Source organism: Oncorhynchus nerka, linkage group LG7, assembly GCF_034236695.1.
Source record: "Oncorhynchus nerka isolate Pitt River linkage group LG7, Oner_Uvic_2.0, whole genome shotgun sequence".
In the NCBI taxonomy this organism is placed as follows: Eukaryota; Metazoa; Chordata; class Actinopteri; order Salmoniformes; family Salmonidae; genus Oncorhynchus; species Oncorhynchus nerka.
This window is the reverse complement of record NC_088402.1, coordinates 40,248,939-40,263,298: the sequence shown is the minus strand read 5'-3', so window position 1 is coordinate 40,263,298 and position 14,360 is coordinate 40,248,939. Positions and strand designations below refer to the sequence as shown.

The following is a 14,360-nucleotide window of genomic DNA, read 5'->3' as shown; positions in this document are numbered from 1 at the left end:
TCAGAGCCGTACAGCCCAGCTGTGTGGGTGATGATGTTCGTCATGTGCTTGTCCGTGGTCGCCGTCACAGTCTTTATTTTCGAGTTCTTCAGCCCTGTTGGCTACAACCGCAGCCTGCAAAGTGCAAAGAGTAAGTCATTTATTACAGTATGGTCATTATTATTTCAGGGTATCACCATTGAAGCAATTTAAATGGTCATGCTGAGTTATATGCCATTGTGAGTAACCTGGGGATATTTATTTTCCATTCAATGTCCATTTCTCTCTCTCTCTCTCTTTCTCTTTTTCTATTTCTTTCTCACTCACTGTCTCTCCCACTCCCCCCTCTGTCTGTCCACCTTATCTCTCTCTATCCAGAGACAGGGGGCTCTAAATTCACCATAGGGAAGTCTATCTGGCTGCTGTGGGCTCTGGTCTTCAATAACTCAGTGCCTGTGGAGAACCCCAGAGGAACCACTAGTAAGATCATGGTGCTGGTGTGGGCCTTCTTCGCTGTCATCTTCCTGGCCTCCTACACGGCCAACCTGGCAGCCTTCATGATCCAGGAGGAGTACATCGACACTGTGTCTGGCCTCAGCGACAAGAAGGTGTGCGAGTGAGGAGGCCGTTCTGATCCAAGGCCAAGATGGCCCTAATGTCTGTTTCCATACCACAGCGGTGCCTCAGTTTTTTCCACTTGCACATTACCTGTCTATGGATTGGTGAAGGCATTGGCTGGAGGGAGTCTCCATTATTGTTAATCCATGATGGGAATGTGCAAGTGGGAATGTGCAAGGTGGAGAATCAGGGTAGTGCCCGGAAGTCAATAAAAGTACCGTAATTGCTGGACTATTAAGCACACCTGAATATAAACTGCACCCACTGAATTATAAAAAAAAAAATATATTTTGTACATAAATAAGCCGCACATGTCTATAAGCCGCAGGTGCCTACCGGTACATTGAAACAAATGAACTTTACACAGCCTTTAAACGAAACACGGCTTGTAACAAAAATAAATAGGCTTTAACGAAACACGGCTTGTAACAAAAATTAAAACAGTAGCCTACCAAGAAAGTCATTGGTCACTATCTTCCTCCTCCTGTGCACTGAAACCACTGAAGTCATCTCCTTCGGTGTCGGAGTTGAATAGCCTCAGAATTGCTTCATCCGATGTTGGATCGTTTTCATTGTCGCTCTCGTCACTTTCATCCGGAGGCAAATACCCCGCTGAGCTCATGCTGCCCCTTCAACACGCAGCAGTCCAGCCTTCGAAACCCGTTGATGATAGTGGATTTTTTGACAATGCTCCACGCTGTCAGGACCCACTGGCAGACTTGACCATAAGATGCTCTTCGCCTGCGGCCCGTTTTAGTGAAGGATTTCTCCCCACTTGTCATCCAAGCCTCCCATTGAACAAGGAGCGCCACCTTAAATGCACGTTTTACACTGATGTCGAGTGGCTGCAAATACTTTGGGCCATCTGCTTTTCTTCCCTCTGAAAGCTTTTGTTTTCTTTTTGCACTGAGTCAGTTCCTCACGCTGCTGTTTCCAACGTCTTATCATCGACTCATTAAGGCCAAGCTCCCATGCAGCAGCTCTATTTCCTTTTCCAACAGCCAGATTGATCGCCTTCAACTTGAAAGCTGCATCATATGCATTTCTCCGTGTCTTTGCCATGATGAGGGTGACAAAATTACTACCGTAATCAGAATGATGGGAAGTTTGAGCGCGCTCGATTTACGTCACATTATGTGACGGTGCTCCGTTTTTTGGCGGCATGAATCTTGTGAAAGCGGGAAAAATCCATCAATTAGCCGCGTCATTGTATAAACCGCAAGGTTCAAAGTGTGGGAATAAAGTAGCGGCTTATAGTCCGGAAATTACGGTAGACGTTTTTTGTTGTGCTGAAGGTTGGTCTTAGTGGTAATTCTGCTGCCACCTTCAGACAATTTATGCATTGATCCATCTCTAACTTTCATCCCTCTCAATTCTCTCCCTTTCTGAAGATCTCTGTACTTTTTTTACATGAGCCCTAAGGACGTTGGGTGGGCCCTGGACAGTACAGCCAGAAATCACAATAACATCTCAAAAGATAGACGCTCAACTTTCTGAGTTGGTGTTGGAGATTTGAGCCGCAACCCTTTTGAAACGTTCTCGTGTTTTGTCAGCTCTTTGATTTCATGACACGTTGCTTAGGGTATTGTCCACCTGTCCAACTTCCTTAGATCTCTATGCATGCATTTTTTACGATGTAATGTACCCTTGTCACTCAACATTTACCCTGAATCCCCACATCAACCTCTAGTTCTTCCTCTATCCCCTCAGTTCCAGCAGCCCACTGAGCAGTACCCCCCGCTCCGATTTGGCACCGTCCCCAACGGGAGCACGGAGGAGAACATCCGCAGCAACTACGCCAACATGCACAACTTCATGATCCGCAACAACCAGAAGGGCGTGGAGGAGGCCATCGACAACCTCAAGACTGGGTCAGTTTGTGTGTTTGTGAAGATGACATCCCTTTCATTTCATTGCATTCAACCAGGGCCATGTTCATTAGGCACCAAATGGAAAGAAAACAGACTGAAACAGGGAGGGACTACCTAGACTTGTCCAATAAGAAACGCACATTTTCGTTTTCCGTTGCATTTATTTTTCCCGTTATGTGCCCAAATGAACACAACCCAGCATAGCAACCGCTTAGCAACAATTATCTCCCTGGGACGTCCTATCGTACTGTACTGTATGTGTGTTTGTCTCTCTGCTGGTGTCTGTAGTGCAAAATATGGATTCTGCTTACATTAGACAAAACATACATAAACTTATGTTGGAAGCATGAGGGTATTGATAACAAATTGTGCGCCTCATGCAGAGGAAAGACAATCACTTCCCCTCGACGACTTGACCACTAGCAGCCTATTCCTCACCCGGACCTGACGTACCGTGTTATTAAACCTCACATGATGCATTCTCACTTATCATCTCACTCTCATCCCCTCTTCTCTCGCCTCTCTCTCTCTCTCCCTCCCTCCCCTTCAGCAAACTAGATGCCTTCATCTATGACGCGGCTGTGCTAAACTACATGGCGCGGAAGGATGAGGGCTGTAAGGTGATGACCATTGGCTCGGGCAAGGTGTTCGCCACCACGGGCTACGGCATCGCCCTGCATAAAAACACCCGCTGGAAACGCCCGGTGGACTTGGCCCTACTGCAGCTGGTGGGAGACGGTGAGGAGAGAAAGAGGAGTGGGGGAGAGATGGACGAGGGAGAGAGGGATTGGGGACAGGCAGGAGAAGTTGATAAATGTGCTGGCTTGTTAGTGGCGGGCTGGCAGCATCAATCTATCTCTCTGCTTTTGGTGGTGGATTGAAGTGAGAGAAAAAAAAAGCACTTTCCTGCAGTACTTACTGCTTAATTCAGTTGAATGCTGTACGTATATTCACGGTTTTACAGTTTCTCCTACATACTGTACATTTTACAGTAGACCTACTGGTAATTGCCAAAATAAAGGAAACACCAAGATAAAGTGTCTTAATAGGGCGTTGGGCCACCAACAGCTTCAATGCACCTTGATCATACATTCTACAAGTGTCTGGAACTCTATTGAAGGGATGAGACACCATTCTTCCATGAGAAATTCCATCATTTGCTGTCTTGTTGATGGTGGTGGAAAACTCTGTCTCAGGCTCTGCTCCAGAATCTCCCATAAGTGTTCAATTGCGTCGAGTTCTGGTCTGAGATGGCCACGGCATATGGTTTACATGGTTTTCATGCTCAACAAACCATTCAGTGACCACTCGTGCCCTGCGGATGGGTGCATTGTCATTCTATGGGGGCATAGCCATGGTAGCCAAAATAATGGCCTGCCTAGTATTTTTATAGATTGATGCTGCGACCCTAAGCATAATGGGATTTGAATTGCTTAATTGACTCAGGAACCACACCTGTGTGGAAGCACCCGCTTTCAATATACTTTGCATCCCTCATTTACTCAAGTGTTTCCGTTATTTTGGCAGTTACCTGCATGTCTAGTGTCTAGTTAACTTATAGTGCATGAGGACTGTAGGCCTAATCTGGGTCTGTGCAACCACCCCAGAATGTTTCACTTAATCATCACGTTATACGAGGTCTTAAAGATTCCATGCATGTATTCTCCAGTGGTGTATCATATTTTGTATTGTTCATGTTACAATTGGTGTTCCTATTATGGGACTTTTTCTTTCTAGTGGATCTTTTTTTCTGTCACTCAATTGCTCTGGTTCTGTGTTTTAAAAGGCCCGGTTGCTCCTTCGCTAATGCAAGAGGATGTTGCAGCTCCGTCTCAGTTCAGCCGTCTTTGTAAAGATCTCAAAGCGGGGTTATGACGCCCTGAGTTCAGGCTGCTGTCGTGATTTAGGATTGAATGTGAAAAGAGAGCGGGGGACGGTGGTGCTTATTGAAATATGATGAATGAGATTAGGAGTCTGCCACAGTTTATGATCATGCAAATTAGAATCCATTGTTGAAAACACAATTGGCAGTTAAGTATGGTGATTTTCGTGAACCAACATTTGCACTTCACTTTTTCCCCCTCTACTAGCACTGACTTTGCTGATAGCTACTTTATTGAGGAGGAATGTACTTACTATGACTGAGATATGTGGTTGTCTCACCCAGCTATTTTAAGATGGTTTCTTCTAGCTGTAAATCACCCTGCATAAGAGTGTCTGATAAATGGCTCAAATGTAAATGTCAAAATGTCATCAGACAGATCACTAACTCTCTGACTGTGAATTCTTAGCTACACATTCTTGGAAGAATATTTTTGTTTGGTAGAATCCTTTTTATAGATTTTTATTGGAGTGGATTATGACATTCCAGTCAACATGGTTAATTCCTGTTTTTCTAATCCATGTACCTTGGGCTTTACAATTGGGTGTCCCACAAGGGGAAATTAACCTAAGGTTAATATAGTTGAATGTTTCAGTGTTATAATGAACAGGGATTTGAAAACTTCCTTTAAGTAGCTCATTTTGCAATGCAGAGGGCTTTAAGCTCACAGATGTGGCTGTCATTTCAATGCACGTTATCTGCTCTCCACTGAAAAGCTCTGGCTTTTCCTTCATTATTCCTTGACAGTGTAACAGTTGTTTTTGATAAGGTACTAATGATTAGTGTGCGGAGTCCTATCAGTGTCCGCTTCCTTTCATCTTGAAGCACTGTCGGGGTCACTCTTAGCATGGGACATTCTGTATCCTGGCCATTTCAGACCTCCATCAAAGCTGTGCAGCTTCTATCTCTCCTCCTCTCTGTCTCTCTCCCTGTCTCTCTCTGTCTCTCTCTCTCTCTCTCTCTGCCTCTCTCTCACCCTCTCTCCCTCATTCTCGCCTCGCCCCCCGCCATGCAACATATCTCCCAGCTCCACCCTTTCAGGTATAAAACACTGCTTGTCTCATAACAAAGGCAGATAACACCTTCTCGTGGTTTTTTATTTGCCTCCCGGTCCCTCTTCTCCCCCCGCCAGACGAGATCGACATGCTTGAGCGCCTGTGGCTCTCTGGGATCTGTCACAACGACAAGATTGAGGTGATGAGCTCCAAGTTGGACATCGACAACATGGCGGGCGTCTTCTACATGCTGCTGGTGGCCATGGGGCTCAGTCTGCTGGTGTTCTCCTGGGAGCACCTGGTGTACTGGAAGATCAGGCAATGCCTGGGCCACTCCGGGGGCATGGACTTCCTACTGGTCCTCAGCAGGGTGAGTCACTGACTGGTGTTGGTGGTGGTGATACTGATGCCCCCTGGTGGTGGTGGTGGTAGTGGTGGTAGTGGTGGTGATACCCCTACTGGTGGTAGTGGTGGTAGTGGTGGTGATACCCCTGCTGGTGGGTGGTGGTAGTGGTGGTGATACCCCTGCTGGTGGTAGTGGTGATGGTAGTGGTGGTTGTGATACCCCTGCTGGTGGTAGTGGTGGTGATACCCCTGCTGGTGGTAGTGGTGATGGTAGTGGTGGTTGTGATACCCCTGCTGGTGGTAGTGGTGGTGGTGATACCCCTGCTGGTGGTAGTGGTGGTAATGGTGGTAGTGGTGGTGGTGATACCCCTGCTGGTGGTAGTGGTGGTAGTAGTGATGGTGGTACTCCTGCTGGTGGTAGTGGTGGTAATGGTGGTGGTGGTGATACCCCTACTGGGGGTAGTGGTGGTAGTGGTGGTAGTGGTGGTGGTAGTAGGGGTGGTGATACTACTGCTGGTGGTAGTGGTGGTGGTGATACTCCTGCTGGTGGTGGTGGTGATACCCCTGCTGGTGGTAGTGGGGGTTGTGGTGATACCCCTGCTGGTGGTAGTGGTGATGGTAGTGGTGGTTGTGATACCCCTGCTGGTGGTAGTGGTGGTGATACCCCTGCTGGTGGTAGTGGTGATGGTAGTGGTGGTTGTGATACCCCTGCTGGCTGGTGGATACCCCTGCTGGTGGTGGTGATACCCCTGCTGGTGGTAGTGGTGGTGGTGATACCCCTGCTGGTGGTAGTGGTGGTAATGGTGGTAGTGGTGGTGGTGATACCCCTGCTGGTGGTAGTGGTGGTAGTAGTGATGGTGGTACTCCTGCTGGTGGTAGTGGTGGTAATGGTGGTGGTGGTGATACCCCTGCTGGGGGTAGTGGTGGTAGTGGTGGTGGTAGTAGGGGTGGTGATACTACTGCTGGGGGTAGTGGTGGTAGTGGTGGTGGTGATACTCCTGCTGGTGGTGGTGGTAGTGGTGGTGGTGATACCCCTGCTGGTGGTAGTGGGGGTTGTGGTGATACCCCTGTTGGTGGTAGTGGTGGTGGTAGTGATACCCCTGCTGGTGGTAGTGGTGGTAGTGATACCCCTGCTGGTGGTAGTGGGGGTTGTGGTGATACCCCTGTTGGTGGTAGTGGTGGTGGTGATACTCCTGCTGGTGGTAGTGGTGGTAGTGGTGGTGGTAGTGATACCCCTGCTGGTGGTAGTGGGGGTTGTGGTGATACCCCTGTTGGTGATAGTGGTGGTGGTAGTGATACCCCCAGTGGTGGTAGTGATGGTAGTGGTGGTAGTGATACCCCTGCTGGTGGTAGTGGTGGTGGTAGTGATACCCCCGGTGGTGGTAGTGATTAGATTAGTGCGATGACTCTCGTTTTCTATTAAGACGTATTGGTATTGAATGAATCACCTTCAAGTAAAGGTGATAAAGCTGTTATGATTTAAATGGCCCCGCCATTCAACACACTTAATCGATAATTGTTGCCTATCAGTCTTTTAAAGCAGTAAATTACTTAGTATTAGACCTGTCACAAGTTCTTCTTCCACCCTCATTAGTATTTTGTGGTTAGTTTCCACCTCCCAGAGTACAGAGTAGAGATATTGCCTAGAGCAGCATCCGCCATATTCATGGCACGTCACATTTTATGCTGGAGGGGAGAGAAAGGACAGATTATTCAATCAATCAATCAAATGTATTAATAAAGCCGTTTCTACATCAGCAGATATCACAAAGTGCTGCTTCTTTTTTTTAAAGAGTCAGTTGTGACTTAGTGTTTGAGCAGGGCAGTGGGAGCTCCAGAGTACACAGCACACTAGGTGGTAGTTTAAAAAGATCAATTGAACTGAAGCTTGAGTGCACCATAAATGCAGACACTGAGGTAAGTGTATTCAGTCTTCTATGGGGACACATTTCTGCCACAACATATGTACATATGGAACCTAGTTTTACGAGACTAAACTCACATGTTTTTAAGCGACTTTCATAAGTATCAATATTCTCATCAAGGGATACTGGGTGGTTGTAGTTTGCTAGATGTATCCTAATGAGCTTTCCCTTCCCTCTCTACCCAGGGTATGTACAGTTGCTGCAAGTTTAAAGATGAAACCATCTCTGGAGGCCTAAAAAACACACTTCCCCTATATCATAGTGTTCCCACAATGTCGCCTCCACCCCAGTCCCACATCTCAGCGGCTGTAACCTGTAACACCACTCTTGCTATGGTGCAGCAGCAGCAGATGCATCAGCAGCAGCAACAACCGCAAGCATACAGCATGCTTCCCACTGCATCTCCTCCAACTACTGGGCACTCGGCAATGGCCATTGGGCCATCAAACAGTCCCCTTACGGAGGGTCCTATGCCGTGCTCCACTTTTCTGCCTCGTCATGACCGCAGATTGGCTGTGGTCGACCGCTGGAACCGTCCCAAGCCCAGCACGGACAAGCCTATCGGTGGCAGCGGTGGGATCCCAGACATGGCACAGTTTCAACAGGGCTTGCCCCCTCACTGGGCTGGGGGAGCCGGTGGAGGGGACGGGGGCCTGGATGAATACAAGCGATATTATGGCCCGATCGATCCAGAGGGCTTAGGGGCAAATGCTGACCCACAAACAGGTGGCTCTCAAACCCCCAAAATGAACCAGAGGGGAACAAAGTCTTCAGGAATGCCACGGCTACCTTCTAAAGGACCTCCCCCTTGGCACTTCATGTCCAAGCCTCCTCTAGCGCTCCCCTCATCCCCACATCGGCCTCTATTTTGGAGAAGAGGCAGCCTCCCTAAAAGAAAGGGCTCCGGGGGGCCTCTGTATGAGAACATCCTCCCCCTGGGGAGAAGAGGGGGAGGGCGGTACGGTGCAAGGGATGGAGGTGGCAGGCGAAGCCGTCGCCCTCCCCCACTCCTTTTGCCTGTCCCTGTCTCGTCCCCTGCCCACACTACACCTACCACTCCCTCTCACTCCGCCCTCTACACCTCGAGCTCCTGCTCCTCCACCTCATCCAGTTCATCCTCATCCTCATCCTCCGTCTCCCTCTCCCGCTCCAACTCACCCTCATCCTCCAACACCTCATACACATCGTCCCAGAGTTTTAAGTACAGGGCCGGCAGTAGAGATGTCGAGGACATCTACGACTCTGATGAGCTGACAGAGGAGTCTAGCCTCCTGCTAGTACGGAGAAAGGGCAAATCCCGACGCATGTCCTCTCGCTCACTGCCTTGCAGTCCGCCCCCTCCGCCTGTGCCACCCCGCAAGCCTCGTCTACAGTATGAGAGAGAGAGGGCAGGGAGCCAGCTAGCCCAGCTGCAGGAGTGGTGGGCCTCCTGGGGCGAGAGAGAAAGATGTAGAGGAACAGGAACCAGGGCCGAGGGGAAGGAGGAGAAACGGCATCACAAAGAGAGCGAAAGGGAGAGAAAGAGGAGGAAGAAAGGCCGGAAGAAAAAAAAGAGAGAGGAGAAGGAGAGGGAGCGGGAGCGCAAGCGGCGTAAAGTGAAGAAGAAGAGGAAGAGAGAGGAGAAGGTGAAGAGAAGAGACCGGGGCAAGCGGTCAGAGCACGAGGAGGGAGGTGGTGAGCAGAGAGGGCAGCTCAAAGCGATAATGCAAGAGGCCTACTCCTCCTACCCGGCTCTGAGGCGTGACTCCATGCGGAAAAAGAGTGAAGGTTCTATCAGAAGTTACGGATGGGATATTCCAAGGGATGAAGAGAGGAGAGAGAGAGAGGATAAGGAAAGAGATGATGGAGACGACACTAGAGGCAAGGAAAGGCACAGAAGTCCTCACTCTCGCCACAGGCATGCAGATAGGCCTTCCAGTTCCAGCAAGCAGTACCAGAGCTCCAGTAAACCCTCAACCGCTGTCAAGTTCTGGGGAGCGGGAAACCCATCGTCAGAGACTCCTTCATCTGCATTTCTGCCACTGATCCCTCTCTCGTCCAGGCGCAGGAGTAAGGGTTCAGATAGAGAGGCCCTAGGGAAAGAAGGGGAGAAGCGCCCCCTGTTGGGAAGGAACGAAAGAGTGGAGGTTCACACCAAAGAAGGTCTGTCGTTTCATGAGTGGGATTCCGAAGATGAGGATGACGATTCCAAGGAGCAAAGGAGAAAAGTGGAGCAAGAGACGAGACACGAAAGAAGAAGAAGGACCGCATCAGAGTCTGAAAGGGAACGCGATAAGGTGGTGGGCATCTATTCCGACGACGACGGCTCCTCGGGAGAATTCGGAAAGTTTGAGAGGTACTGGGATGGTCATGAGGGTAGGGCGGTTGGAGGCATAGGAGGGGGAGGTTGGTTTTTCGGCACTTATCCCGCCAGAGAAAAGGCTGGCAGCATAAACAGTAGGGATGACTCGTTACTGAGGCATGGGGAGGGATGGGGGGGAGCAGGGATAGCAGAGGAAGGTGGCTGGGGATCAGGTGGAGCCTGGGGTTCAAGGAGGATAGGTGGTACACAGTGGCCTCCACCTCCATTGACACCACCAGCTCCTCGAAGATACTGGTCCGTGGACAAGCTTCCCGTGAAGGAGGAGAAGAAAGGGAAAAGGAAGGACAAAGGGCGCGGTAATGTGGCTTGCAACTGCCAATCTGCCCTCGAGCATCAACACGCTCACTCTAAGTGGGCCAAGGTGAGCTCTCGTAGCCAGGAGGAGCTATTTCTACACTGTCAACGTTTCGGGAGCAGCGCCAATTCCAAACGGCATTCCTCCAAACCCGACCGGACCCAGAATCAACCCATATCGGGAAGCCAGTCCAACCTCAGCATCCAGCGAACACAGCGGACGGACCGCATACGGCAGTCCTCTACATCGCAAGCCCTCATCCCCTCCCTCCCTCCACCAACACTCCCAGCCCTTCCTGCCCCTCCTTCTGCATCCCATCCCATCCACGTCCCTCTTCCCACCTCGTCCTCTTCGGTCTCATCTCCCTCTGTAGTATCCTCCACCCCAGGCGCCCCCCAGCCGTCTTCTATGGCTTCTGCTAGTGCCAAACTCCTGTACCAGAGACTGCGCTCAGTGCCCCAGCCCCAAAGGTTACAGTCACCTCACCTGCCCCTCAAGGCCAAGAGCCTCTGCTCACGGAGGGGGTCCGCACACTTCTCCAGTGTGGAGAGCGAGGTGTGAGGCGAATCATAGACACCTACCTGGGTAGGAACCGCTGACCTATTCAGAAACGTTGGGTCATGACTGTGTGGCAACAGCAGTCCTGTAACTCAGCCCCCTATAACTCTTGCACAACCCCCATTGTCCAGTGAGAGGGAGTGCACAGCAATGTCATGTTTACTGGGGCTCACTTCATTCCGGTCAGAGTATCTGAAAGACTACATGTATTGTTGGTTCAATGAAATTGGTGTCCAAAGTGGGATCTCAGAAATGGGGCCGTCCTCTTGACACAGCGTGTCTTTGGGTCTTGAAGTGAAGTGGTTATTATTGTGAAATGATATTTGCTCTTGAGGGCTCAGGTACTCATTCATAGACCTCCCTACTGAGGGCTCCAATGCAGAAACATTTGATTTACATCCCTTAACATTAACCCCTAACTTTCCTTTAACTTTCACAGAACTGTGAAGTCTGGGGTCATTTATGTTCTATATTTCACTTTTAGGGAGAATAGAATAGCAGCTAGCCCTCTCTGTTTTCCCCATTCACCCTCTCAAACTCATATTTGATATTCTGTGTGTCTGTGTTTTACTGTGTTTGTATTCTTGACAACAGGGTAAGTCGACTGTGACTGACCTTATACTGTGCCAAACTTCAGTGGAGCTTACATACAATGCTGTTTTGTTTATATCACAGGTACTCTCCCATTCATGTCCCTCTTGAGCAATACATTACCTGCACACCAACAGTTCATGCATTTTATATTTTAAAAAGGTTAGTTTACTATGTGTTATTATAATATGAGACAAATGTATTAATTATGACAAAATGTAAGCACTGTGCTGTACTATACTGGGTACACGCGAAACGTTTTTCAACTACCTAATGTCATTGGCAGCCTTTCCCCCCATAAGACAGAATGTAGCCTTGACCTAGTCTGCTGCAACGATGAAGACACTTTAAGATTGTAGCATTTGGGGGCACTATGTGGAAAACCATTGGGTAAATGCTAGATTGAATTGTCGGACATGTGGCCGCACAGATGGTCAGAATGAATTCTCTGTGTCCCAGTAATGATGTCAACATGATAGGTGCCTAAAAGATGCTACCAGAGATGCGTTTGTAAATCTGTAATCAAGAGCTAGCTTATTTATAGCAATTTGACTGCAAAGCTGATACCTGCATAGTAAGGCATACTTTCAAATCAGCCCGTTATCCACCCACCTTTGGCATTAGCGTAAGCAACAGGAAGTTGAGTAGCGGAGAGTTAATACTGCTACGACTGCATGTTGTCAGTCACCCACAAGGCTAGTTCCATCTTCTCCATATAGTCTGTTCGGTTCATTCGTCTGTCTGCGACTGCATCTGAGCCATACTTCAGCGGAAGAACAAAAAAAGTGAACACAAAATTGTGTCGTGTAAAGTTTTGTCTGCATTTCTTTGAATATCTAGATGTATATCACATATATATATTTGTGGAGTTGGGTAGCATTAGATCAATTATTGTTCAGCATCTTGATATGAGGATATTGTTTATCATTCCAGTGCCATTAGATAAGATGTGAAGGAAAAATGCACCCACAACTGGGAGTGCTCGCTGTTGCTAATAGTATAGTTTTTCATTCTTGCAACCTGGCTAACCCAAGAGCTATAGGAACACAATGGAAGCAGTGCTTTGCTTGTTACAATCAACAGCTTACAAGAATCCAATGACGAGGCTAACCGTGGGCGAAATGTTACCTGCCAAGGTATTTTGTACCACAAATGAACCGAAATATCTGCCCCTTATGTCTATTTGTTGTGTTGATGAGTGTCTGCAATTGTAAACTGTTCTTTTTAATCGGTGAATATTTATTTCATCTCAATAATAGCATATCTATATATAATAATATATTTCAAAGGTAAGATATTATACGTTAAGTTTGTCTACTAAATTGATAGTATTATCTCGGAAGTTGTATTTTTGTCTGTCCTCAAAACCCAGTGAAATCAGAGACCAGTACTTAACTATGTTCTTACTGACCAACAACCACGATTAGTTAACAATGATATTTGCGATGTGACTGAGGTGTGTGTCTGACGACCGTGTCACTGTAGTAGTGTGAGTATGGGCCTTGGCTGTAAACACGTTATTAATAACTATTGAATTCTAAGGTATTTTACCAGGGCATAGCCTGTCCAACAACATGACCGTCTGGTGAGATACTGGGGCCTGGAATCCAACTGGACCAATGTGTTGAGGTGTACAGTGACATCTTTACACACAATATAGCCTAGCGGGCATCAAATGGCTTTTTTTTTTGCATCATGCAGCAGTATACTATCCATCGTGAGCCATACCAGGACTGTGGTGTGTGCTTTCACTCTGCAAAGATGCATCTGTCGTGCTGAACTCAACAAAAACACTGTGTTCCTCCATATTAATCCCCACTGTAGCGCCCGGTCCAGCGCTGTCTCTATCCGCTAGCCCGGCGCGGTCTTTACGCCACACTGTGTCCCAGACGGACTTGCACTGCGTCACTGTGTGAGAATCAATGTGCCATACTGGAGCAGAACACAGTGGTCATGTTGGGCTGCCGCACCACTGGAAAGACGATACTGTGCTGTACTGCAAGCAGAACAGAATAAAAAAAAAATTTTCATATTAAAACCTGTTCCGTCCGTTTAGATTTGTCTTTGTGTCGGCGTCAGAGGAGCGGATGCGGATGGGATGATTGGGAAAGCACGGAGAGAGAAAGTTATCTGTTCACATATCTCCACGAGGACATGTTGTTGCGGAACACAGCCTGTCCTTAGAAAAGTACCATGTTTTATCACAGCAAGTGACACCGTAATGGAGGTATTGAAGATAGGTGTTCTCATTCACACACAGAGGCACCACATGAAAATGGTTCGCGTCCAGGTCAATTATTTTACAGGTCATTTGCACAGGAACACGTACGTGTGGTGTTCACATTACAATGAAATGCTTACTTGCAGTTTCACCTCTCAACGATGCAACAACAATAAGATTAGAAGTGGTAAATTGAAACAGAGGTCCAAAGTGTTGACTGAAATGTTGTTTTTTTTTACTATGTACCAGCTCTGGACGATGCACACTCATACACACATACCGACTTATATGGAAGCTCATTAATGCCATAACACATTTAATTGAGATGGAGCTTCTCAACAGATCTTGGAGCACTTACAGTACAGTGCATTGTTATGAGATGGCTGGGGCCACTATTAAACACCTTAATGGAGGTTGGTTGACAGCCATTTTGTGCCAGAGTGCCTTTCTACCATCACCCCTCACCGTGAGGAGATCAGTTATCAACCACCCAGTTGAAGTTAAAAATGATTAGTTGGATCGTTTATAACAGGTATTCCCAAACTGGGGTACGGGGTATGCCAAATAAAAATGTGATTCACGTTTAAAAATAAAAATAAACTATAAATATATTTTTTAATTCACATTTTCAAACAGTATGTTTATATTTTCCAACGGGGCTATACATTTGGTTGAGGTTTTTTTCACACCTGAGTAGCCTCGTTTCACTGCCAAAAAT

At 47.8% G+C, this 14,360-nt stretch overlaps 1 protein-coding gene across 1 annotated transcript in view; it reads left to right on the top strand.

Moving 5' to 3' along the window:
- The window catches only part of LOC115131656 (glutamate receptor ionotropic, NMDA 2D-like), a 38,627-nt gene extending 25,154 nt beyond the window's left edge, over positions 1–13,473 (top strand). The window contains exons 8-13 of the mRNA XM_065021064.1: positions 5–130; positions 358–587; positions 2,308–2,468; positions 3,019–3,206; positions 5,483–5,715; positions 7,801–13,473. Of these exons, the coding sequence (XP_064877136.1) occupies positions 5–130; positions 358–587; positions 2,308–2,468; positions 3,019–3,206; positions 5,483–5,715; positions 7,801–10,833 (3,971 nt within the window). The 3' untranslated portion in view covers positions 10,834–13,473. The remainder of the gene's footprint in view (positions 1–4; positions 131–357; positions 588–2,307; positions 2,469–3,018; positions 3,207–5,482; positions 5,716–7,800) is intronic.
- Positions 13,474–14,360: the final 887 nt, after the last annotated feature.